We start from the raw sequence: 25408 nt of genomic DNA on the forward strand, positions 1-25408 counted from the left end.
TCAAGTTTTTCCCGGCCTCCGGTTGAAGTGTGTTGACATTGGGTTTTCACAACCAGGCCAGAAGTATATCTGTTGGACACGAGTCAAACTTGATTATCACTCTGCAGGCTGACATTAAGTGGCCTATTGAAACGTGGAGTGAAGTAAAATGGCCAATACACCTTCCATTAAGTTTAATGCCATTGATGATATCATAATAAACCCTTACTGATGGGAATGTGGCTTTAACCATTTCTTTGTGATGGATTTTCTTGCAGCTACACTCAGGGGTTTATTCAGAATTTAGTGCCAGAAGGAATTTACATTTGGAAAAGCCCAGAACAAATGGTCGTGATTTTAGATGGTGCTTGTTGTTTCATATCCTGAAGTCCTTTAAAGAGTCTTGAGATGTCTTTAAGCCCAGACTCGGCCCTATATGCATTATAAATAGGTTTAATAGGGTATTTTCAAACGCCTTTTTACTCTCTGTGACAAAATTATTGATATAGTGGCGGACTTTAAGAAATCTCAAAGAATTGCTATTAATTAGCCCACGTACTCCTTTGAGTCACATGAAATTGCTCACTGTCATCTAATTATTAAAAAGTACAGTATGTGGAGAGTCCCTGTTTAGATCTTCTTTTATAGGATACATCCAACTTGTTTGTTGGGTGAACTATCCCTTTTAATATCAGCTTGTATTTTCTGACTTAACTGCTTAAAATTTAAAGTTACACTCAGGTCTTATAAGTCTTTTGGAATGTTTACTCGTAGGTGAAGTCTGAGCTTATGGTCTGGCTAAGATCTAAGTTATTTGTAACCTGAAACCAAGCTAAATTAATGTCTACCACCAGTTGATGTTAGCGGATGTTAGGGACATATCGTCAGTTGTGTATCTTAGCGTCATCAGGTGTTTCAGCATTAATTCACAAGACACCCTCTTCTAAGGCAGGCCTGCCACAGGTTGAACAGACCTGGGTCCATGTCACTAGCATCTTGGGGCCCGGTTGGATTCTTTCCTCCTGATCCAGAGTCATTGGGTATTGTTGATTATATGTGGCTTTCACTGTCGGGATCAACAAACCCTTCATTTCCTTGTACCACTCAGATGGAAAACCATCTGGTCCTGCTGCTTTATTGGGTTTCAAATTACATATTACACTTTTGATTTCTTCATTTTTAATTTCACTAATTAGGAGCTTGTTTTGTTCTTCCTTCATCTTAGGTAATTTTATCGGATCAAACAATTCTTCCATCCATTGTTTGGAGAAAAAACAGCTTTTTAAAATATCATTAGAATAGATCTCATGTAGTTTGTTATTTTTCTTATTTATTTCCATTTTCATTCATGGATTTAGTTTTTAGACATTATGTTGCTCCATTTGTATTTTCTCTGCTTTTTTAAATGAGAGTAGTAGCCTATAATTTCCCCCTCAGGACCACTTTACACCGATGGCAAAGTATTGGAGAAGACACTTCCCCACTTTCATCAAAAATTTGATGAATATTTTATTTAATATCCCGATGTTCAGTCTCCAGGTTGTGGTGTTGTCAGATCCTATAGCTAGATCCATATGAATTGGGCTCTGATCTTTCAGGTCCATTGTCCTAATATTTCCATTTTTCACCAAAAGCCTACTGTGACCATTAAGTGTTCCCTTAACATTTAGAGCTGTGTATTTATCAGGTTGCTTTAGTTCAGATTGTTTTAAATGATACTAATGTGATACTAACATCAATAATAATAACATATATACTTTCAGACATCTTGCATTTCTTAACCCCCCAAATGTTCCAGTTGAGCTCTACAGTTCAACCTCTGTCAGCAGCAGAATAATGGACTCATGAACGTGGAGACACTCCCACGTGCTGTTACACTGACGCTCAACATTCAGCCAATGACAGAGAGGAAACGGCACAGCAACATTTACATGTCATGTGTTTAAATACAGCCTGGCCACCGACGTCTTTTATACATTTGATCGAATAATATCGTGACGATGCCTGAACCAGCGAAGCCTGCGCCCAAGAAGGGCTCCAAGAAAGCGGTGGCGAAGGCCCCCGGTAAGGCCGGAAAGAAGAGGAGAAAGTCCAGGAAGGAGAGCTACGCCATCTACGTGTACAAGGTGCTGAAGCAGGTCCACCCCGACACTGGGATCTCCTCCAAGGCCATGGGCATCATGAACTGCTTCGTGAGCGACATCTTCGAGCGCATCGCCGGTGAGGCCTCTCGTCTGGCTCATTACAACAAGCGCTCCACCATCACCTCCAGGGAGATTCAGACCGCCGTCCGCCTGCTGCTGCCCGGGGAGCTGGCTAAACACGCCGTGTCTGAGGGCACCAAGGCCGTGACCAAGTACACCAGCTCCAAGTAAACGACTCTAAGGAGACATGACATCAAAGCAACGGCTCTTTTAAGAGCCACACACTTTCTCTATGGAGACAAACTGTCCTGACTCTAATGTCATGTCCATCAATAGTAAAATATCCACTTTTAACTAATAGTGTAACTGCGGTTAAATACATCATAATTGAATTAAATAATTAGGGTTCATATTGAAATAGTTTTCTTGTCCCATGTCCATAGGGACAATATATTACAAATATTATTTATTTGTATCGTGCTGTAATACACTGGTGTATTGAGACTGCTAATGGTTATTGATTTGTCTTTAGTGTTATCAACATACCCATATATTAATAGTTCACATTAGCTCCACATCCATTCAGAGCAGCTCACCTAAACTTTGAATCAAAGTTTAACCTAACAATTTAGTATCACTTAAATGTCACTTACTTATAGCACTTTGTAGTTTTGCTTTCTTGAAGAAAATTGTACTTTCTTGATTCTTGTTGTTCTGGGTTTGTGCCCTCATGGTTGAATGCACTTATTGTAAGTTGCTTTGGATAAAAGCGTTAGCTACATGAAATGTAATGTAACCATAACAACCGCTCTCTGTCCATGGTCCTGGAACAAGGTATCCAATTTTTCAGATGTGGTTTTGTCTTTTACTCCAACTGTGTGTACACATTTAAGCAGGGCCTTTGTCATGATTAGAAAAACGTGTCACTATAGAGAGGTTTACATACAAAGGATTGATTATGATTGGAAATAAACTTTTAAATCTGAAAAACTAAATTGCTATTGATTTACACTTGAGCACTGGGTGTAAAAGACTGTATGTGGACACACCCAATACCCACTATTAAACTCATCTGACCCTGTCTGCCATGAAAGCACTCTGCATGAATGGAATATGAGAATGGATCCTTCAGAGTGACTGCTGCCTCTAATATTGGCTGATTTTATTTCATTTTAATGAATGTCTCACGGTATTGACAGAAAAACTGGGAAACAACTATGAAACCTTATGAAATATGCAGCTGTCACTAAAGATCAATTTTGCTCTGATAGGATATATTCAGTTTTTCTTATGTGGAAATAAGCTTGTTTTAATCATTACAAAATACTTGTATCCATTTTATTGCACATGAATGTTTGAAGCCTTCTCTGTGGACTTGATGTATTGGGAAGACTGTGTGATAGATTTGATATTATAATAATTCAATTAAATTGAAGGGGATAATCATGTTGAATACATTCTATTAATATCCTGCATAACATCTACAATTGAAAATAGTTTCATTTTTAAACCCAATAACAGTTTCAACTGCTGGATGTGTTTTGTCCCATGTCTCAAGAATCAGTGATTTGTGTTACTCATGATGAGGAGGTGGGGATTTTTTTCTGCTCTGGTTTACTTTCTTATTGTTCAGCAGGGCGACCGGTTGTTTGTAATGAGGCTGCTGTACATTCAACAAAGTTATCAACTACTGTGGGAGTGAAGTTTTGACAACTTTCATGTATTGTACCGACACATGGCTTTGAATATAATGTCAGAGGAATTAATTCTTTAAAGTTGTTTACAGTATTATCAGTCATTAAATTATTATCATTAAACACAATTAACATGGAATAATGTCAAGAACATATTTATTTTAATTAATATACAAGACTGATAATTTTATTAACATGATTACTTCACTTTGCTTGACAAAGATATATTCTCTCCATGTGCTTTAGTGAAAGATGTCCACTACACTTCCTTAATTTGTTGTCAAATTATTACTTTTTTTTATAGTTGTCTAGATACAGGGGCTGGCTCATCTTACCCACTGCCTCGACTTACCCAGTTGTCACCGACGTGTGTTTCTGCACAGACTTGAAGCGTAAAGCAGCTGCACTCTGCTCCACAACATCCATTCAGAGAAACACACTGTTGAGGTGCTGCACCTAAACACAACAAACAGCTCTGTCCATGGTCCTGAAACAAGGTATACACTTTATTTGTTTATAATTATACTCTGAAAAACACTCTGCTGCCTGTGAGTAAATTTAATCACACGTGACTTTCCCTCGGTTGGTGTTGCAGTGTCTGAGGACAGTTCATCAATATCTTATAAAACAGGAGCAGCTGAGCTACTGGAAAACAAAGCTTCTGACAGGACATGTAGGAGAGTTCATCTGGTAGTGGACGTGGTTCCGGTTCACATATCTGGAGAGCGGCGCCATCTGTTGGCTGCCTGATGTTACTACAGTATATATTATATATATATATTATATATATATACAGGTGCATCTCAATAAATTAGAATATCATGGAAAAGTTCGTTTATTTCGATAATTAAATTCAAAAAGTGAAACTCATGTATTATATAGATTCATTACACACAGAGTGGAATATTTCAAGCGTTTATTTCTTTTAATTTTGATGATTATGGCCTACAGCTAATGGAAACCCAAAATTCAGTATCTCAGAAAATTAGTGAAAATTAGTAATATTGTGAAAAAGTTCAATATTGTAGACTCACAATGTCCCACTCTAATCAGCGAATTAACTCAAAACACCTGCAAAGGTTTCTTGAGCCTTTAAATGGTCTCTAAGGCTGGTTCAGTAGGATACACAATCATGGGGAAGACTGCTGAATTGACAGTTGTCCAGAAGACAGTCATTGACACCCTCCACAAGGAGGGTAAGCCACAAAAGGTAATTGCTAAAGACGCTGGCTGTTCACAGAGTGCTGTCTCCAAGCATATTCATAGAAAGTTGAGTGGAAGGAAAAAGTGTCGTAGAAAAGGGTGCACAAGCAACAGGGATAACCGCAGCCTTGAGAGGATTGTGAAGCAACGGCCATTCAAGAATTTGGGGGAGATTCACAAGGAGTGGACTGAGGCTGGAGTCAGTGCATCAAGAGCCACCACGCACAGACGTATCCAGGACATGGGCTACAACTGTCAAGCCACTCCTCGTGTCAAGCCACTCCTGAACCAGAGACAACGTCCGAAGCGTGTTACCTGGACTAAGGAGAAAAAGGACTGGACTGTTGCTCAGTGGTCCAAACTCCTCTTTTCAGATGAAAGTAAATTTTGCATTTCATTTGGAAATCAAGGTCCCAGAGTCTGGAGGAAGAGTGGAGAGGCACAGAATCCAAGTTGCTTGAAGTCCAGTGTGAAGTTTCCACAGTCAGTGATGATTTGGGGAGCCATGTCATCTGCTGGTGTTGGTCCACTGTGTTTTATCAAGTCCAAAGTCAACGCAGCCGTCTGCCAGGAAATGTTAGAGCACTTCATGCTTCCTTTCGCTGACAAGGTTTATGGAGATGCTGATTTCATTTTCCAGCAGGACTTGGCACGTCCCCACTCTGCCAAAAGTACCAATACCTGGTTTAATGACCATGGTATCACTGTGCTTGGTTGGCCAGCAAACTCGCCTGACCTGAACCCCATAGAGAATCTATGGGGTATTGTCAAGAGGAAGATGAGAGACACCAGACCCAACAATGCAGTTGAGCTGAAGGCCGCTATCAAAGCAACCTGGGCTTCCATAACACCTCAGCAGTGCCACAGACTGATCGCCTCCATGCCACGCCGCATTGATGCTGTAATTCATGCAAAAGGAGCCCCGACCAAGTACTGAGTGCATATATATATATATATATATATATATATGAACATACTTTTCAGTAGGCTTACATTTCTGTTTTAAAAATCCTTTGTTTTATTGGTCTTTTGTAATATTCTAATTTTCTGAGATACAAAATTTGGGGTTTTCATTAGCTGTAAGCCATAATCATCAAAATTAATAGGAAATAAACACTTGAAATATTTCACTCTGTGTGTACTGAATCTATATAATATATGAGTTTCACTTTTTGAATTGAATTATCGAAATAAATGAACTTTTCCATGATATTCAAATTTATTGAGATGCACGTGTGTGTGTGTGTGTATATATATATATATATGATGTGAAGCTAGAATTGTCATTTTGCTAAGCAGCTCACCCACAACTTCATTACTTTACTCGTTCTCATGCTTGTGTGTAAATAGTTTTTAAGTGTCACTTATATATTTAACAAACTGTTGAGGTGCTGCACCTAAACACAACAAACAGTTCTGTCCATGGTCCTGAAACATGGTATCCTCTTTAGTTGTTAAAAATTATACTCTTAAAAATTACATCCTTTTTCAGACGTGGTTTTATCTTTAGCTCCAAGTGTCTTAACACACCTACGCAGGGCTATTTTCATGGTGGGAAAAACTAGTCGGGATAGGGTTAGAGAGGTTTACATTCAAAGGACAGTGATTATGATTTGATCTCATCTGGTAGTGGACGTTGTTCCGGTTCACATATTTGGACAGCACCGTCATCTCTTGGCTCCATGATGTTACTACATCTTCTCCCAGAGCCGCCGCTCGGGGAGCATGAGTGCTCAGTGTGAGGAAGATGCTGTGAATCCTTCGATCACACAGGGTCTCCTCTCTCCCTCATTTCTCCCCTGTCACCCCAACCGGTCGAGGCAGATGGCCGCCACACTGAGTCTGGTTCTAGAAGTTTCTTTCTGTTAAAGGGGAGTTTCTCCACTGTCGTCAGTGTTTGTCATTGTGAGAGCAGTTGGGTTTCTCTATTATTTTGTAAGGTCTCTGTAAAGTGCCCTGAGATGTCGTGATTCTGCGCTATAGAAATACAATTGAGTATAAATAATGAATGGTATGAGTCTGTCAGTGTCACATATCAAAATCAAACAATCTAAAAGTAAACAAATGTGATGTAAAGCTGAAATCGTAATTTTTCTAAGCAGCTCACCCACAACTTCTCTACTTTACTCGTTCTTATGTATGTGTGTATATATAGAAACTGTTTGTAAGTGTCACTTATATATTAAGCAATTAAAGAAACAAGGAAACTACGATAAATATATTGTAAGAGAATAAATGTGTTTCTACGAAACAAATATGAAAGTTTAACAAAGGAACACTCTTTTAGAAGAAGTATAGTATATGATGTAAAGCTGAAATCGTTGCACATCATGTTACATGGTGTGTGTGTGTCAGTAGTAGTCTGCTTCTCCTTCACAGAGACTCTAAAGCTATGTTTTATATTACTTGATAGTATTTTATGTTTTGATATGAAATAACTTATAAATCTTGACATTGTAAGAAATACATATTTAATATCTTTCTATATAACTTGACTCCCTTTAGTTAAGAACTCTGTCTCTACATATTTATTGTCAGTGGTGATGATTGATGAGGAAGCAGCTCTTTGTGGATAGACGTGTGTGGCTCTTAAAAGAGCCTTTTACCAGGATGGACATGTTTCACAGTGAGGACATCTCACTTCTTCTTGGCTGCTGTCCTCTTCACTTTGGGTTTGGCGACCTTCTTCGCGGGGGCTTTCTTGGGTGCAGGGGCCTTTTTCACCACCTTCTTGGGGCTCTTGGCGGGCTCCTTGGCCACTGCGGGTTTCTTGGCGGCGGGCTTCTTCGCTTTGGGAGCGGCCTTCTCCACCGGCTTCTGGACCTTGGTCTCCACCTTCTTGCTCATCTTGAACGAGCCGGTGGCCCCGGTTCCCTTGGTCTGGACCAGGGTCTCGTTGACCACCAGCTTCTTGATGGTGGTGTTAGTATGAGCATTGTTCTTCTCCACATTGTAGCCTCCGGCAGCCAGAGCCTTCTTGAGGGCGGTCGCTGACACGCCGCTCCGCTCCTTGGACGCGGACACGGCTTTCACGATGAGCTCACTGACGCTGAGGCCGACCTTCTTCGGTTTCACGACCTTCTTCTTGGCCGCTTTAGCCTTGGCAGCGGCTGGAGCTGGAGCTGGAGCGACTTCTGCCATCTTTCTCTTTGCGTTCATATCAACGAGGAACTATCGGAGTGAGTGACCGGACTAAGTCGTTAAAGACTCTGCAGCTTGTCCAAAATGCTGCAGCACGTGTCCTGACAAGAACCAAGAAAAGAGACGACATTTCTCCAGTATTAGCTTCGCTACACTGGCTTCCAGTTAAATCTAGAATAGAATTTAAAATTATCCTCCTCACATTCAAGGCCCTTAATAATATGGCACCATTATACCTCAAAGAGCTCATAGTGCTTTATCAACCCACTAGAACACTGCGCTCCCAGAATTCAGGCTTACTTGTTGTTCCTAAAGTCTCTAAAAGTAGAGTAGGAGCCAGAGCTTTTAGCTATCAAGCTCCTCTCCTGTGGAATCATCTCCCACTTTCAGTTCGGGAGGCAGACACCATCTGTACGTTTAAGAGTAGGCTAAAAACCTTCCTTTACGATAAAGCTTATAGTTAGAGCTGGTACAGGCTTGCCTTAGACCTGCTCTTAGTTATGCTGCTATAGGTCTAGAAGGTCGGGGGACACATGACACACGGAGCTTCTCTTTCCAGCTTCTCCTTCCTCTTCTCACTCCTTATCACATCAAAGAAATTCAGATCCCATCAATACATGTTACTGACTTGACTTCTTCCCCGGAGTCCCTTTGCCTTATCGTCCGCAGATCCAGGGCCGCGGCTGTGGCCACATCGTGGTTTATGATCTGTGGATCACGTATCAGAGATCGTAATGGTGGATCCAGTATGGCGGATTCTGTATCTTGCTGGCTGATCATGATAATAATGGCGGATCCTGTATCGTGTTGGCATCTGATAATGGTGGTGGACCACGTCCGAGGTGGCAGCTGATGATGGATCCTAATGGCGGCAGTGGACAATGACTGTGGACTATAGTGGCAGTCACTACATCTTGATGGTGGATCATGATCTTGCTGGCTGCTGACCAAAGACTATGATTGCAGCAGGACTGCTTGATATATAATATTTCTCCTCAGATACTCGACCATTAATGACAATAATCCATCAATTCATTGACCTTCAGTTATGCTTCAAAATGTTTATTCTTATCAATGCTGCTAAAACCCTTATCTTGATGATGTTCTCCTTTACACTTGACATCTATTGCACTTCTGTCCGTCCTGGGAGAGGGATCCTTTATATACAAACACTATAACACAAAGTACTTTCCATGCTAACTATGATAAAAAAAATTTAAAAAATCCCCCCCCCTTCCACTCACCCCCATCCAAGCTCATAGCATAACAATAATAACAGTGTTGTTGTTGATCTCATAGTTTTCAACTCATGAATCAAAGGTAGGAAAGCAAAGACAAAGTTGAGAGATGGTCACTCTGCTCAGGAGTTTGTTGAGCTCCTCGTCGTTGTGGATGATCAGCTACAGGTGGCGGGGGATGAAAATACCATGTTAAGGATGCCCCCACAAAACCAGGACCATTTTTTCTAAGGTCCATTTCTGCAAATGAAAACAAATGAAATTCTATGGATTGTGGAAATCAGAGCTGCCTTTGAATTTAATAATCCTGCAGTTTTGGATGATTCAAATATGAACATGAGATTCAAAAAGTTCCTTCAAATTCTGAGTGTGTTTTTTTTTATTGGATCTTTTTTTTTATTTCAGGCTCTGTTCTTTCAATCGTCTTCACTCTCACACATTGTATTATCCACAGCAGCAGCAGAGTATCAGTGTATTTTCTTTATTAGTGACATCACTGCTGTCCCATGAATCGCTCTTCACCTCAACCTCACTAACAAACACCTCAATGTCAGTGTCAGAAAATTCCGCTTCCTCTTCTCATCGCTTGATGCCGGGACTCTGTCAGGACTCACCATGGAAACCCATTGGTCAACAAACAAGTTCACAATGACCGAATTCAGAAATGGACACGACAAATATATAATAAGAGCATATAACTTTAAGGCAACACATTTTCACACATTCTCAAGTTACACCAAGTAAAGTCCAGTGATCTGAATGCATTGGTTTCAAGCTGTAATGAAATGTTTGAGGCTTTGTGTGCTGAGTCTGCTAATGATGTATTGGTTCTGTTGATCATGAATCATTTATTAACAATAAGCTTATGCAGATGATCCAGTCATTTAAACCTTTTGAGAATTCCAGTCAAATCAGATAAAAAAAACCTTTGATATTCCACAAACATATTGATGATTAAATGAGGAACTCCTAAAGTGTTTCATGGACTCAAACACTTTCCATCGGCATAGTGGTGACTAGAAAATGGATAAATTCAAATTTTTCGGTGAACTATCCCTTTAAGGTTAGTGTAAATGTGGATATGATTGATGGAGGCAGGAGGAAAGTGTTGTATTTATGGATATTTAAGGTGGAAAAGTCAAGTGTAATCAAATTAAAAAGGGAAAAAACATTTCATGCAGGTGCTTAACTGTGTTTATAGATTAATGACTAATGTAAGTTAATATCATTCCTGCGTTTATGGTAATTGACAAAAAAATGTTTACAATATTTACTGTTTAGTTATTTACATATGTATGTTTACACATGTAAATATTAGCTTCCTGAGAGCAGTAACATGTGTTGAATCTGCCTCTGTAGTTCTTTCACCTCAGTCTGTGGCCTCCTGGCTTCTTCTTGTTAGTTCAGTCACATTAGTGAGAAGCAGGAAGTATGAGTGGTTGATGATCAGTGTGGAGAACAGTAAAGTGCAGCTTCACTAAGTCAGTCTCCATCCTGGAGTTTCTTCACATTAAGAGATTCAACTACCCCACATTGAACCCTCACGTTACACCGTCAGAGTTCCATCGATTTACAGACGTTGTTGATTACTGTACTCTGGAAGAACGAGTGATTCGTGTTGAGCAGAGGATGTGAGCTCTCATTGACTCAGTGTGTGGCTCTTAAAAGAGCCGTTGTGTTGTTGAGCTGTTGTAAAGTGAGTTTATCCACCGAAGCCGTACAGAGTGCGGCCCTGTCTCTTCAGAGCATACACCACGTCCATGGCGGTCACGGTCTTCCTCTTGGCGTGCTCGGTGTAGGTGACAGCATCGCGGATCACATTCTCCAGGAAAACCTTCAACACGCCGCGGGTCTCCTCGTAGATCAGACCGGAGATACGCTTCACTCCGCCACGGCGAGCCAGGCGGCGGATGGCGGGCTTGGTAATTCCCTGGATGTTATCACGGAGAACTTTGCGGTGACGCTTTGCGCCTCCTTTACCGAGCCCTTTTCCTCCCTTTCCTCGTCCAGACATTTCTCTTCAGTAAGATGAGATCTAGTGAATAGAGTGCTCCGCGGGAACCACAGCTATTCATAGCCTGACTGAGGACCTGTTAGAAGACAGAGGCGGCCGTCTTCCTCCTCTGTGGATCCTCATGGCCGCTGATAATAAAGTCTATGGTGCGCTAGCGCCTCCACAGGTTTGGATGTAGGACGGTAGATATTAAGGTCTGACAGTTTACCAGTTTGTGAAACAGTAGGACTGTAGCACGTTTCCATCAAGTAGGAATAGTGCTGTGAAAAAGGCTTAGTAAACATAAGAGTAACATTAGGACTGATTAGGGAAGTACTTAGACAATGTATGAATATTGAGCAACCTTGAGTGAAAAACAGTGGTCACACAAAGACTCAGCTCATGATTTCTCCCTGAGCCCTCCTGTTATCCTCAAATTGATAATGTTTATCCTTTGAGTCATTTTGACCACAGCAATAAAAACCTCCAGAAAATTATAAGAATAAAAATTCTAACCTGTGTATGTTTCAAGTATGGTTTGCTTCTTTGTTGACTACTTAAATAGCCTTTTATCTAAAACACAACCCCCACCAACCCCACAATACATCCCAACTACCGATTATGCCGCTAAATATGCAAATAACCATAAAATCTCACCAATCGACCTATAATTTTAAGGAGAGATCTTTGGGGGTTTTAGAGGATTTATGTTCTTCCAAGTACATTGTATGTAACATTGGGAGATAAAAACTATTGTTGTATGTTATGTTTGGGGTCAATTTGACCCCAGGATAAGCAAACAGAAAGATTGAATTTCGAAAATACAATATTGAGCAGCCAAGTTTTTCCAACTGTACCCAAATACATGTGCCTCCCCTCAAAATGTGTTATCTCATGTATATCTCTGTTGAATGTTATGAAGAACACAAAAGCTGGTTTGATGTCTTGGATATGGATATCATTTTTTGACGGAAAGCGTTTCTGCTGGTGGTTGAGAGACAACAGGAGGATCAGCACCAAAGTTCTCATCGGAGGAGGAAGCCTCAAAATCAGGGTCCTCCTCAACATTCTCCTCCATTTCAGACATATTCTCCTGTCGTTTTCACTGTCAAATAGCTGTGACAAAACCTCACTGGCAGAAACCCTTTCTTAGACGCTATTATCAAATTGAAAACAAGCATGAACAAAAAGCACATAGATCAGGGAAATGGAAGGGTTAAATTACAACAAAGACATAACAATCTAAAAGTCGATAGACAAATTGACTATTTAAATGTGGTCTTTTATAAAGAAACATGCACCGATTTGTTTTATCAGCGCTAAAAGTCATGTTGTAGTTGAACAAAAGTGTTAGTGCAGGGTCAAACAGTGTAAGCACTTGATGCTTGTCTGGAATTGTTTTTGATAGTGTTATGAACATGCCCATATATTATTAGTCCGGGGTGACAGTGTGACTATGTTCATCTTTCATTTGGCATCATTGGATACTGACCAGTTTTAAAAGCACCTCATGTATGCTTGAAAGTGTTGTTGATTACAAACTGTCTTTGCTTTCCTACCTTTGATTCACGAGTTAAAAACTATGAGATCAACAACAACACTGTTATTATTGTTATGCTATGAGCTTGGATGGGGGTGAGTGGAGGGGTGGGGGATGTTGTTTTTTTATCATAGTTAGCATGGAAAGCACTATGTGTAATAGTGTTTGTATATAAAGTACTACATAAATAAAGTCTGTTTGAATGGTTAAAATAACATGTTTACATGCTCCAATTTACACACAGCAATCTACACACACACTTACACATACTGCACACGTGTGTACATTCTGGATACACAGAGTGTTTGTTGACACTAAGGCCTTCATTTGTAATATGAATATGTTATTGGCTATAAAAGTCTGAGAAGACTTGATATATTGATCAATAGGTAACATATTGACAGGTTGACAGAGATTTCTCACACAACATGAATAATTTCCTGTATGAGTCAAATAGTTTTTGAGAAACCTCTGTCATGTTTTAATGATTATTTTTCACAAATAATGATGAAAATAATATTCAGAAACATGTATCCTAGTGTTAATGTGAAGAGCAAAAGTTGGTATTTACCAAATCGGACAGCAGAGAAACTGCAAATTCCAGTAAAGCATAAACATTCTCTGCAAAATAAATGATGGAATCTGTTGACTTTTTGTATTAAATGAAAGAGAACTGTGCCACAATATTAATTTGATCATTGCTTGAAGTGAATATTAATCAAATTGACATATTAAACCCATGGACCTGAAATGTAGCACTAATAATACAATGACTCTCCAGCATCCTCATCATGACACGTTCACGGCTCTGATAGGAAGTCTGGCTCAACTTCACCATGAGCCTCGTCCATCAGCGGTGTGTTTGCTGCCTGCACAATAACTTGACTTTATTACAAAGGGATCATCAGCAGGTGCTTGTTTTTACTCGGTCTCTCTGAACAAACATGTGGAGCAGCTGGGAAACGGGTTTTGGTGGAGCTGTGGAGCTTTTGAACTCATTTTAGGAGAGAAACGAGTGGGAAAAGCCGCTGAGCAGCGCTGCTCACCGCGGTGAACGGGTGAGGTTTGGAGGCTCCACCGACAAAATGCAGAGAGCATCAGAGCTCTTCATGACTTCAATATGAAGACAGACAAGTCCGCTACCTGCTTCCTCACTGTCAGCCTCCAGCACCGCTCACCCACTGAGTTTTCACTCGTTTATCAGTGAAGAGAAAACACAAGTGTCTCGGTGTTCACACTGCACACAGGAGCCACGGCTCGACTGAGTCTTCACGGTTCTCATGGTGTGTTCAAGTACCGCCTCCCGATCAGGACTCTTCTACAGTCCGGTCACTCACTCCGATAGTTCCTCGTTGATCTAAACGCAAAGAGAAAGATGACAGAAGTCGCTCCAGCTCCAGCTGCAGCTCCAGCTCCAGCCGCCGCCAAGGCTAAAGCGGCCAAGAAGAAGGTCGTGAAACCGAAGAAGGTCGGTCCCAGCGTCAGTGAGCTCATCGTGAAAGCCGTGTCCGCGTCCAAGGAGCGGAGCGGCGTGTCAGTGGCCGCCCTCAAGAAGGCTCTGGCTGCCGGAGGCTACGATGTGGAGAAGAACAATGCCCGCGTCAACAACACCATCAAGAAGCTGGTGGTTAACGAGACCCTGGTCCAGACCAAGGGAACCGGGGCCACTGGCTCGTTCAAGATGAGCAAGAAGGTGGAGACCAAGGTCCAGAAGCCGGTGAAGAAGGCCGCTCCCAAAGCGAAGAAGCCCGCCGCCAAGAAACCCGCAGTGGCTAAAAAGCCCAAGTCAGCGGCAGCCAAGAAGCCAGCAGCCGCTAAAAAGTCCCTGAAGAAGGTGACGAAACCAGCAGCGGCCAAGGAGCCCACCAAGAGCCCCAAGAAGGTGGCGAAGAGCCCCAAGAAGGTGGCGAAGAGCCCCAAGAAGGTGGCGAAGAGCCCCAAGAAGGTGGTGAAAAAGGCCCCTGCACCCAAGAAAGCCCCCGCGAAGAAGGTCGCCAAACCCAAAGTGAAGAGGACAGCAGCCAAGAAGAAGTGAGATGTCCTCACTGTGAAACATGTCCATCCTGGTAAAAGGCTCTTTTAAGAGCCACACACGTCTATCCACAAAGAGCTGCTTCCTCATCAATCATCACCACTGACAATAAATATGTAGAGACAGAGTTCTTAACTAAAGGGAGTCAAGTTATATAGAAAGATAGTAATTATTTATTTGTTACAATGTCAAGATTTAGAAGTTATCTCATATCAAAACATCAAATACTATCAAGTAATATAAAACATATCTTTAGACTCTGTGAAGGAGAAGCAGACTACTACTGACATACACACATACACCATGTAACATGATGTGCAACGATTTCAGCTTTACATCATATTCTATACTTCTTGAAGAGCGTTCCTTTGTTAAACTTTTACATTTGTTTGGTAGAAACACATTTATTCTCTTACTATATATGTATCGTATTTTCCTTTTAATTGCTTAATATATAAGTGACACTTAAAAACAGTGTCTATATATATATACACACATGAGCTGCTTAGAAAATAACGATTTCAGCTTTACATCACATATGTATAATGTAGTAACATCAGGCAGCCAACAGATGGCGCTGCTGTCCAAATATGTGAAGCGGAACCACGTCCACTACCAGATGAACTCTCCTACATGTCCTGTCAGAAGCTTTGTTTTCCAGTAGCTCAGCTGCTCCTGTTTTATTGCAGCTACTTGTCTGTTCTGAGTCATAAAAATGAGCTCTGTAGCAGCAAAGACTTGATCAGTGGCTGTCATTAAACTAAAGTATTGCGGTACATAAGTATGTTGGTGAAAAGATAACTTTGTCACAATTAACTCGTATCTGGGGAAATAGACAATTCAAACCTGGTAGATTGGAAGACAGATTCAAATTATGGGCAGAAAAAGGAATCGGAATGGTTTTGAGGGCATCTTGCTTACATTTGAACAACTTTGTCACAGGTGTCACATTCCTCAAAAAAATGTTTCAAATATTTGCAATGAAGACGTTTCGTAGCCCCCCTCAATTATATGGTGTTGATGAGAGTTTACATTACCCCTGTTTAACTTCATTATATCTCCCCTAACATTTAATGATATTTTTTACAGCTAAATTTATTAGTTTTTCTCAAATTATATTTCTAATTTGGCTGAACCTTAAAATGTTATTTAATTTGCATCAATACAATCAGTTCCTTATTTTAGAACTAAAACAAAAGCTGAATTTGCTAGTATATAAATGTCAAATTTTCACTCAAGATAAAAAAAAACATTTTGTTAAAGAAAATGTTTAATTCAATTTACTTACTATAAATAAAGATAGGAAAATTCGGTTCAAAAGACCTTAATGTTTATCGTGATACATACACGTCAGACTGATGGCAACTCATTAAGGACATCCACACCTTCAATAACAATCCCAATGTCATGTGGTGTCCGGAGAGGAGCCTCCTCCTCAGCTTCATTCTTCTGCACGACCTGATAAATGACAAGAAACTTATTAGAAACTTATTCTGATGAAACCAGTGTGATGTACCATCATAAAAAATATTTTCACAAACTATTTTCCCAATCAAATCTCAATACAAAACTTAAATTGGGGTGCTATAATGTTAGGATCTGAGACCATGTATAAACTATACATTTTAAATATTCAATGTATAGTTCATCAAAAAATGTAAATTCACTCATTATCTACTCACCACTATGCAGATGGAGGGGTGGGTGAAGTGTTTAAGTCCATAAAACACTTTTGGAGTTTCAGGGGTAAACAGCGTTGCAGCCAAATCCAATATAATGGATGAAAAAAACTAAAATGCCTCCATACTGTTCGTGTGGTTTCTCGAAACAGCGTCATTTACACCGTGTTTTAAGCCTAAAAGTCCACTACTGGAAGTAGAGATGCTGGCGAACGTAGCGATGCTAACATGCATCCCGAGCGTCCCCTTGGGGGAGAACTTGTGTGCGGTTCCAGCTCCAGAGGAGGATATCAGAGGACATTTAGGCTAAAAACATGGTGTAAATGACATTGTTTCAAGTCGTATATGAATGTCGGGGCTTGTGGACACTTGGTGACACCACACGAGCAGTATGGAGGCATTTTATGTTTTTTTTCTGCTGTCTTATTACATCTGAAGGAGTCACCGTTAACTTCAATTGTATTTGGCTGAAACACTGTTTACCTCTGAGACTAAAGATAAAGATAGTATATCTTTCAATGTTTGATCTAATTCCACAATGAAATGCATTCAAATTTGAGCATGAACATTTACGATGTTGCTATTTAAGTGATAGAACAATTTTTTTAATGTACTGGGCATATTTTCAATATACTGAGCAAGTACATACCTGATCAAGAACTTTCATTCCGGGTCTTCTCTCTGAAGACTCCCCCCTTGTTTCTGATGATGTCAGTCAGCTTGCTGTGGTGCTGGTCTAATGTAGCCAGCAAGCGTGGTTGAAGTGGAACAGTGGAAATTCTCATAAATTCCACAGTGATCTTTAAAAAACAAAATAGCACAAGCAGACTTGGTGTGTAATATCATATTTTTGACATCAAGGGCCAAAACATGCATTTTTATTTATTTGGCTCAGTTTCTTAGCAGTTATCGTATGATACAGACCACAGGTCTGCATTCCAATCTTGCAGGTACACGGAGTGTTGAAATAGATGCATAGATAGGAATGGCAGCGTCCATAATGTCTGTGTTCCAGCTTATGTTTATAAATTTCAGATCGTCGTGAAACAGAAATCTATTTTTGCCAAGATAACTGCTATATTCAGTTTCTAACTTTAATATTTTAAATTAACCTACATTACATTCGGGTGGGTAACTTGATGTTTCTTATCATTTTAGATTGTTTGTGTTTACAATTCTTGAAATATAATAATAAAACATCGAACAAATACTAAAGTGAAGTACATTTACATACCGTTGTGTAATTTCTACTGTATTGCAAATTCAACTGAAATTATTGAAAATACATTTGCATAATATATTAGTAAGTATCGATGGTAATTTTAAAGCTATTCTCTAAAGTTACTCATTCCATCTTTCACTAAAGCACATGGAGAGTGGTAAGCAAACTAGAACTAATATATATTTGTCAAGCAAAGTGAATTCATCATGTTGCTAAAATTATACCCGTTGTATCTTAGTTAAATTAGAGATGTTTTTGACATTATTACATGTTAATTTAAGTCATTGTAAGCTACAAAAAAAGATAATAAACAGAACCGTTGATCTGAGCTACTGTGTGAAACTGTTTTGTCAAATTGGTGGTTGTGGGGTAAAAGGAGCCAGTGATGTGGGGGTAAATTGGTCAGTCAATGTTCACTGCATTCATACACACACACATACACAAACGCTGTCTGTGTCACCATTACAAGTTCATGTTGTATCACTGTTACAAGTGTTACAATGTTAATGTAATAAATACCTTGGTAACTAAGGTTAAATTTGGGTCACAAACTCTGTACATACACAAAAGTACATTTATTCTTGATGTAGTTAACTCAAGATCAGTTTAATCCTTCCCTAAAATGTTAAAGGTACATGTTGAACAACAATAAACATCTTTTTTTTTTTAAATCTGTACTTCTGTATTATGGTGGTTGGTGTGTGACATGAGGAGATTTGCTCTCTACCAGAGGAGAGTGTGTGGCTCTTAAAAGAGCCTTTGTGTCGGTGGTTTCCATCAGCTTTGCTTTACTTGGACTTGGGGGCCTTCTCGGTCTTCTTGGGCAACAGAACAGCCTGGATGTTGGGCAGCACGCCGCCCTGAGCGATGGTCACTCCGCCCAGGAGTTTGTTGAGCTCCTCGTCGTTGCGGACGGCCAGCTGCAGGTGGCGGGGGATGATACGGCTCTTCTTGTTGTCGCGGGCGGCGTTTCCAGCCAGCTCCAGGATCTCAGCGGTCAGGTACTCCAGCACAGCCGCCAGGTAGACGGGGGCGCCGGCACCAACGCGATGTGCGTAGTTGCCTTTACGCAGCAGCCTGTGGACACGACCGACGGGGAACTGGAGCCCAGCGCGGGACGAGCGAGTCTTTGCCTTCGCTCTGGCCTTTCCGCCGGTTTTACCTCTGCCTGACATTATGGATGAAGTTTGTTTCCTAAGATACGTCAAGAGAAACTGCTGTGAACAGCTCGAACCCTCCCTTATATATCCGCGGATCGAGCGGGACGGTTCATGCCAGACCAACCAGAATAGAATCCTCCAGCAGAACAGCGGAGGACGGCCTGCACTTTTGTCCAATAAGCAGCGAGTAGTCAGGCGGTGGGTCGCTCCTTTGGGCGGCACTGAGCTCCAGGAGGAGCCTCTCACCAATCAGGACCCGGGGATCTGAAGCAGCGTCACCATTTCACGGCTGGCTCCGCAGTTTAAAAGCAGAGTGTCGCGTCTCGGTCTCACATTTTCTCCCGATCAGAGAGACAAGAAACAAAATGGCAAGAACCAAGCAGACTGCGCGTAAATCCACCGGAGGCAAAGCCCCCAGGAAGCAACTGGCCACCAAGGCTGCTCGTAAGAGCGCCCCGGCCACCGGCGGCGTGAAGAAGCCTCACCGTTACAGGCCCGGTACCGTGGCTCTGAGAGAGATCCGTCGCTACCAGAAATCGACGGAGCTGCTGATCCGCAAGCTGCCCTTCCAGCGCCTGGTGAGAGAAATCGCTCAGGATTTCAAGACCGACCTGCGCTTCCAGAGCTCCGCTATCATGGCTCTGCAGGAGGCCAGCGAGGCTTACCTGGTCGGCCTGTTTGAGGACACCAACCTGTGCGCCATCCACGCCAAGAGGGTTACCATCATGCCCAAGGACATACAGCTGGCCCGCCGCATCCGCGGAGAGAGAGCTTAAACTGCTGCTGCTCCACTGACGATAACAACGGCTCTTTTAAGAGCCACTTCACTGCACTCAAGACAAAACTCCTCTGCTGCCCTCACTAGTTTCTGATCCATCACAAATCTAGTTGCTTTGATGGTCAAATAATTTACCTATATACTTGGTTATCTAGTAACATATTAACATTTAGGATGTCAAATGCTGTCAAAGATGCAAAAGATGTCAACTTTTTTGACAAGGTTCATATCTTCTGCCCCTTACTCTGATTTTCTATCTGATCTAGTTCCTAGGTCAAATAAAGTCATTATAATAGGTGTTTTAAACATTCATTTATGTTACCAGTGATAGTCTTAGTTCATCATTTTATTCATTGTGATGGAAATCTGAAAATACAAGAGGCTGGAACACCAAATGTGTGTGTATTTTAATAGGGGCTTTCTGCAGAAAGGATCAACACCGAGTCACAGGGATCTCAGAGTGAAGATGCAGGACAGTCAAATGCAAGGATTGTATATAGGAGAACTTAGGCTGTTTGTCAGCCAGTTCAGACTGGTTCTGTAGCCACAGTTTGAGAGAGGAATCAAAACACAGAAATCGGATTTACATATTTTTCCTTTGGAGATAAAGCAGCCATGAATTCAGTTCTTTGTAGAGTAAATAAGTGATATAAAGGTTTCAGGTCATAAAAGTATTTAGACATGTTACATAGGTTTCAGGTCACAAACAGTTCAGGTAATAAAAGTCTCAAACAGTTCTGCAAAGACTTACTTTTCAACCACACTATTTTTCCACTACATCAATAGACTCAATTGGTTTTACTCAACATGTGAATAAACTCAATCTCACTCTTGATCTTCTTCTGACATATGATATAGATGTTGAAAATGTGATAATATTTCCCAAAACCCTCTTCTGTCCAACTGTTTTAATTACATCAAAACTTCACTCCCACAATAGTTGATTACTTTGTTAAATGTACAGCAGCCTCATTACAAACCACCCTTGACACTGAACAATAAGGGAGTAAACCAGAGGAGAATAGCTCATGGTATAATAACTCTAACTCTGTGGAGCAATGATTTCATGAGTTTCTTTAAAAATGCAATTATAACCATGAGGGAAAAAATCCACCACCTTCTCTCCATGAATAACTCAGATCACTGATTGTTGACACATGGGACAAAACACGTCTAAGTTGAAACTGCTATTGGATTTAAAATGAAAATATTTTCAATTGTAGATGTTGTGCAGGATATTTATACAATGTATTCAACGTGATTAAGCTTATTGTTTACAAATGATAAATGATCAACAGAACCAATGAATCTGTGTTCAGATCACTGGACTTTACTTGGTGTATAATGGGAATGTGGGAAAATGTGTCGCCTTAAAGTTCCGGGGTATAATTTTATATTTGTGTTGTGTCTATACCATAGATTGTATATAAAGATGGACGTAGTGTCTGTGACATCACCCGTTGGGTTCTGAAGAGTGAAAATGAGGCTCTCAGTGGGCGTTTCACCCGGCGCCATCTTGCAGGAGCCTGACTCCTCCCAGTTCCTGGCTAGGAGGAGCACGAGTGGAGCTGAGGTGGGCTGGGTGATGACCGACAACTGAGCCACGCCCACAGAGCTCAACGTTACCTGGTTAGCTCAGGCTAAGGAACTCGGCTACATTCTACCCGCTGTTACTAAGTATTACTAAAGTATTGTAATTATTATTAATTGGGTATTTACAGAGTGTCTTTAATCTGAGGTGTTTCTCCTTTGTTCCATGTTTTCCTACAGATGTTGACATAGTGATTTCAGCATAAATTTCAGCATAAAACATCCTTTATAGTGAGTTTCTTCTTTTCATTACATGAAGCACCGGATGTCCTCAGCATCCACTTCAAGCTCGTCCGTCCCTAATAAAATGACAGGAAACATAAAAGTATGGCATTATTGCAGAGGAAGTGTTACTTATAACAAAATTTGTGTCTTTATATTCTGTTGATTTTCAACTATGTATTTGAATATGGTTTTGGATTAAACAGTGTACTACCAAGACAGTGAATGTGCAGTATGGAGTTCTTACACGTTAAAAGTATTGCATATATAATTTAATGCATTATGTATTATGTACAATACTTTGCTTTGATTGTTTGTCAGTTATGAAAACAGGTCTGTACCTGGAGTCAGTGCTGAAGTGATGACTCTCAGTGCTCAGTCCTGTTGGACATCCACAGGTGCAGGCTGTCTGAGTCACCTAGAGGAAAACTCAACACAAATACACAGATATGTAAAGTCATACATGTAACAGGTTAACACTTTCACAGACTTACATGGTAAAAATAAAAGTTTATTACTTCAGAGTTCATCAGATCATATCACTTCACTTTAGCTTAGGAAATAGGTGGTGGACATCAGCCTCAGGTTCTCTATGTGACTGTCTATGTCAGTAAAGTTACACTAAATATTATTTATTATCATGTGACAGACAAATACATTATTCTGCATGTTCACTTATTTAACACACGAATGACAGATTCAGTAAAGTTTGCTCAAGATTAACGATGTAAAAACTGAATGTAGGCGACAAGTTTAGTTTTCACTGTAACACATTACAACACATCAACACCAATATTCTGTATACGTCAGAGTACATCCAAACCTGTGGAGGCGCTAGCGCACCATAGAGTTTATTAGCAGCGGCCATGAGGATCCACAGAGGAGGAAGACGGCCGCCTCTGTCTTCTAACAGGTCCTCAGGCAGGCTATGAATAGCTGTGTTTCCCGCGGAGCACTCTATTCACTAGATCTCATCTTACTGAAGAGAAATGTCTGGACGAGGAAAGGGAGGAAAAGGGCTCGGTAAAGGAGGCGCAAAGCGTCACCGCAAAGTTCTCCGTGATAACATCCAGGGAATTACCAAGCCCGCCATCCGCCGCCTGGCTCGCCGTGGCGGAGTGAAGCGTATCTCCGGTCTGATCTACGAGGAGACCCGCGGCGTGTTGAAGGTTTTCCTGGAGAATGTGATCCGCGATGCTGTCACCTACACCGAGCACGCCAAGAGGAAGACCGTGACCGCCATGGACGTGGTGTATGCTCTGAAGAGACAGGGCCGCACTCTGTACGGCTTCGGTGGATAAACTCACTTTACAACAGCTCAACAACACAACGGCTCTTTTAAGAGCCACACACTGAGTCAATGAGAGCTCACATCCTCTGCTCAACACTAATCACTCGTTCTTCCAGAGTACAACAATACAACAACGACTGTAAATCGATTGAACTATGACGGTGTAACGTGAGGGTTCAATGTGGGGTAGTTGAATCACTTAATGTGAAGAAACTAGAGGATGGAGACTGACTTAGTGAAGCATGACTCAAGCATCAAATTAATGAATAAACAAAATTAAATTGTCAATTACCATGAACAAATATCTGAACTTAACTTAAGATCTTCAGACACGGTGGATCGTCCAGTGCTGTGCTGGTGTCCTGCAAGGGGTGGGACTGGTCTATGAGAGAAGACAGCTTCGCCGTTCTCCTGTCCCACCACGTCCACTGGGTCAAGCGGGTATCCCAGGACTGTGTTAAGCATTAATATATAAACCCAGTTAAGCACCTGCATGAAACGTCTTTTTGCCTTGAATTGGTTGGATTTGGAGCTCACATCCTCTGCTCAACACTAATCAGTCGTTGTTCCAGATTACAACAATACAACAACGTCACTAATTTATTTGAATACATGACCTTAGTAATAATCAATATATAAACCATGTTAACCTGTGAATGAAACTATACTTTATTTTATATGACCGCTGCAATTTGTGACCACCTTCCTTTCTTGTTACACAAGAGAGCTAATGTGTAACAGTCTCTGTAGTGAGTTTTCCACCCAACATGTACATAAATACAACACTTTCTTGCTGCCTCCAACAATCATATCCACATTTACACTACCCTTAAGCATGTTATGAATATAGAACTTTCACTATCTGAGATTGGTAAAGTATCATGTACTATGTGACTGTCCAGAAAAAGGATCCTTTCTTTAAGAGCACCCTGTTTCAACCCCAATCTAACCCTAACATGTCTATCTAAGCCAGACTCTCTGAAATAACACTGAAGATATTGATGTCCTGCCGTGACTTTCAAAGTGATGATTTTCAGAATGTAACAATTAAAGTAGGGCAGTATACAAAAAAAATATACATGTCATGTGCTGAAAACATATAAAAACAAGATTTGAAGAGAGATCATTTCCAGGCCTTGGTTTTGGGATCCATTCATCATATAGACGAGAGTTTAACTAAATAAGAGAAGATGCTGCAACAACCTTTTTGATTCCACACAGAATGACTCATTTTGTCTGTCACTCTCCCCCCTGATTCAAACTACTGATTTATTGTGATGTAATTTTTATCCTCAGGCTCGTTCATACTGAATAAAATGTTTCATTGAAATATCTTTAACCTCTTTAACACTAACCTGATTAATATTTCCAACCTTTGCGTTGGCCCTGCTTAGGTGTGATCACACCTATACTTTGGGTTAACGTTAAAACCAGGTCTGACAAAGGCTGCAAATTTTCTTTGTATAATTTTCAACTGAAAATTGGATAAATTGTATCAGGACCATGGACAGAGCTGTTTGTTGTGTTTAGGTGCAGCACTTCAACAGTTTGTTGCTCTGAATGGATGTTGTGGAGCAGAGCGCAGCTGCTTTACGCTTCAAGTCTGTGCAGAAACACACGTAGGTGACAACTGGGTAAGTCGAGCCAGTGGGTAAGATGAGCCACGGCCTGTATCTAGATAACTATAAAAAAAGTAATAGTATTTAAGGAAGTGTGGTCGACATTACTCATTCCATCTTTCACTCAAGCACATGGAGAGAGTGGTAAGCAAACCAGAACAAAAATATATTTGTCAAGCAAAGAAAATTAATCTTGTTGCTAAAATAATCCGTCTTGTATCTTAATTAAAATAGATTAACAAACAGACATTAACAAGAATACACAGACAGACACTCTCACACACACACACATACATTAATATAAACACACAAACACACAGCCATTTAGTGCATATATAAATTCATATATATATAAAGATAGATAGATAGATAGATACTAAAAAAAGCTAATGCTTAAAATAGAAGGCCAGGATGCACACCCCTGTGCCTCCCTGTCATTGGTCCAGGAGGAAGAGGGGGGGCAGGGGAAAGTGAATCAACTGCATTGAATGTAAAAAATTACTTTCCTGTGTATCAGATATCACATGATCCTGAGAGAATTTACTTTTTGTAAGAATATTGACAACGAATGAATAATAGATGATTGCTACAAAGTGTCTGACCTTGTGTTTTTGTTCATGATGTCTTCCATTTTTTTGTTTTCCACAGGAGACCTCTCCAAGGACATGTGCCTGAAGACACAAGCAGAGTAATACATTAAAATAACAGAAATAAATAATGGTTTAAAATCCTTGAAAGTCTAATGGAGTTTGAAATGACTTTCTTCATATACTCTGGAGAACAAGATGTACCGTGAACATTCATAGTTCATTTGTTTTGTTTTTGTCAAACATGTATCATTGTATTTCAAAGGTCCAACTATCAGCTTTTTTCAGCTTTCAAT

General features: G+C 40.6%; 7 protein-coding genes across 9 annotated transcripts in view; 4 read left to right on the forward strand and 3 right to left on the reverse strand.

Moving 5' to 3' along the window:
• Positions 1-25408, forward strand: part of LOC118116015 (histone H1) — a 311666-nt gene that overhangs the window by 10360 nt on the left and 275898 nt on the right. Inside the window, exons 1-2 of one of the 3 annotated variants that reach the window (XM_047341805.1) lie at positions 13783-14814; positions 14857-15120. In XM_047341805.1, coding sequence (XP_047197761.1) covers positions 14308-14814; positions 14857-14967 — 618 coding nt within the window. In that variant the 5' untranslated portion in view covers positions 13783-14307 and the 3' untranslated portion in view covers positions 14968-15120. Of the gene's footprint in view, positions 1-13782; positions 15121-25408 lie in introns of those variants that run through there. The other 2 variants (XM_047341804.1, XM_047341806.1) reach the window with 2 other exon arrangements.
• On the forward strand, positions 1954-2415 carry LOC118116063 (histone H2B). Its single transcript, XM_035167373.2, has one exon. It carries the CDS (start codon positions 1980-1982, stop codon positions 2352-2354), a length of 375 nt encoding a protein of 124 aa, XP_035023264.1. The 5' UTR covers positions 1954-1979; the 3' UTR covers positions 2355-2415.
• Positions 7485-25408, reverse strand: part of LOC118116027 (histone H1-like) — a 444527-nt gene continuing 426603 nt past the window's right edge. The window contains exon 2 of the mRNA XM_047341803.1: positions 7485-7747. Coding sequence (XP_047197759.1) covers positions 7658-7747 — 90 coding nt within the window. The 3' untranslated portion in view covers positions 7485-7657. The remainder of the gene's footprint in view (positions 7748-25408) is intronic.
• On the reverse strand, positions 11051-11454 carry LOC118116077 (histone H4). The gene has a single exon (XM_035167389.2). The coding sequence runs from the start codon at positions 11411-11413 to the stop codon at positions 11102-11104; it is 312 nt and encodes a 103-aa protein (XP_035023280.1). The 5' UTR covers positions 11414-11454; the 3' UTR covers positions 11051-11101.
• LOC118116040 (histone H2A) lies at positions 18596-19068 on the reverse strand. Its single transcript, XM_035167346.2, has one exon. The coding sequence runs from the start codon at positions 19038-19040 to the stop codon at positions 18654-18656; it is 387 nt and encodes a 128-aa protein (XP_035023237.1). The 5' UTR covers positions 19041-19068; the 3' UTR covers positions 18596-18653.
• Positions 19350-19848, forward strand: LOC118116036 (histone H3). Its single transcript, XM_035167341.2, has one exon. It carries the CDS (start codon positions 19391-19393, stop codon positions 19799-19801), a length of 411 nt encoding a protein of 136 aa, XP_035023232.1. The 5' UTR covers positions 19350-19390; the 3' UTR covers positions 19802-19848.
• On the forward strand, positions 22566-22967 carry LOC118116082 (histone H4). The gene has a single exon (XM_035167395.2). It carries the CDS (start codon positions 22605-22607, stop codon positions 22914-22916), a length of 312 nt encoding a protein of 103 aa, XP_035023286.1. The 5' UTR covers positions 22566-22604; the 3' UTR covers positions 22917-22967.

Source organism: Hippoglossus stenolepis, chromosome 10 (assembly GCF_022539355.2).
Source record: "Hippoglossus stenolepis isolate QCI-W04-F060 chromosome 10, HSTE1.2, whole genome shotgun sequence".
Taxonomy (NCBI): domain Eukaryota; kingdom Metazoa; phylum Chordata; class Actinopteri; order Pleuronectiformes; family Pleuronectidae; genus Hippoglossus; species Hippoglossus stenolepis.

Coding starts and splice junctions, on each gene's coding strand:
- LOC118116036 (XM_035167341.2), top strand. CDS start 19,391: ATGGCAAGAACCAAGCAGACTGCGCGTAAATCCACCGGAGGCAAAGCC.
- LOC118116082 (XM_035167395.2), top strand. CDS start 22,605: ATGTCTGGACGAGGAAAGGGAGGAAAAGGGCTCGGTAAAGGAGGCGCA.
- LOC118116063 (XM_035167373.2), top strand. CDS start 1,980: ATGCCTGAACCAGCGAAGCCTGCGCCCAAGAAGGGCTCCAAGAAAGCG.
- LOC118116040 (XM_035167346.2), bottom strand. CDS start 19,040: ATGTCAGGCAGAGGTAAAACCGGCGGAAAGGCCAGAGCGAAGGCAAAG.
- LOC118116077 (XM_035167389.2), bottom strand. CDS start 11,413: ATGTCTGGACGAGGAAAGGGAGGAAAAGGGCTCGGTAAAGGAGGCGCA.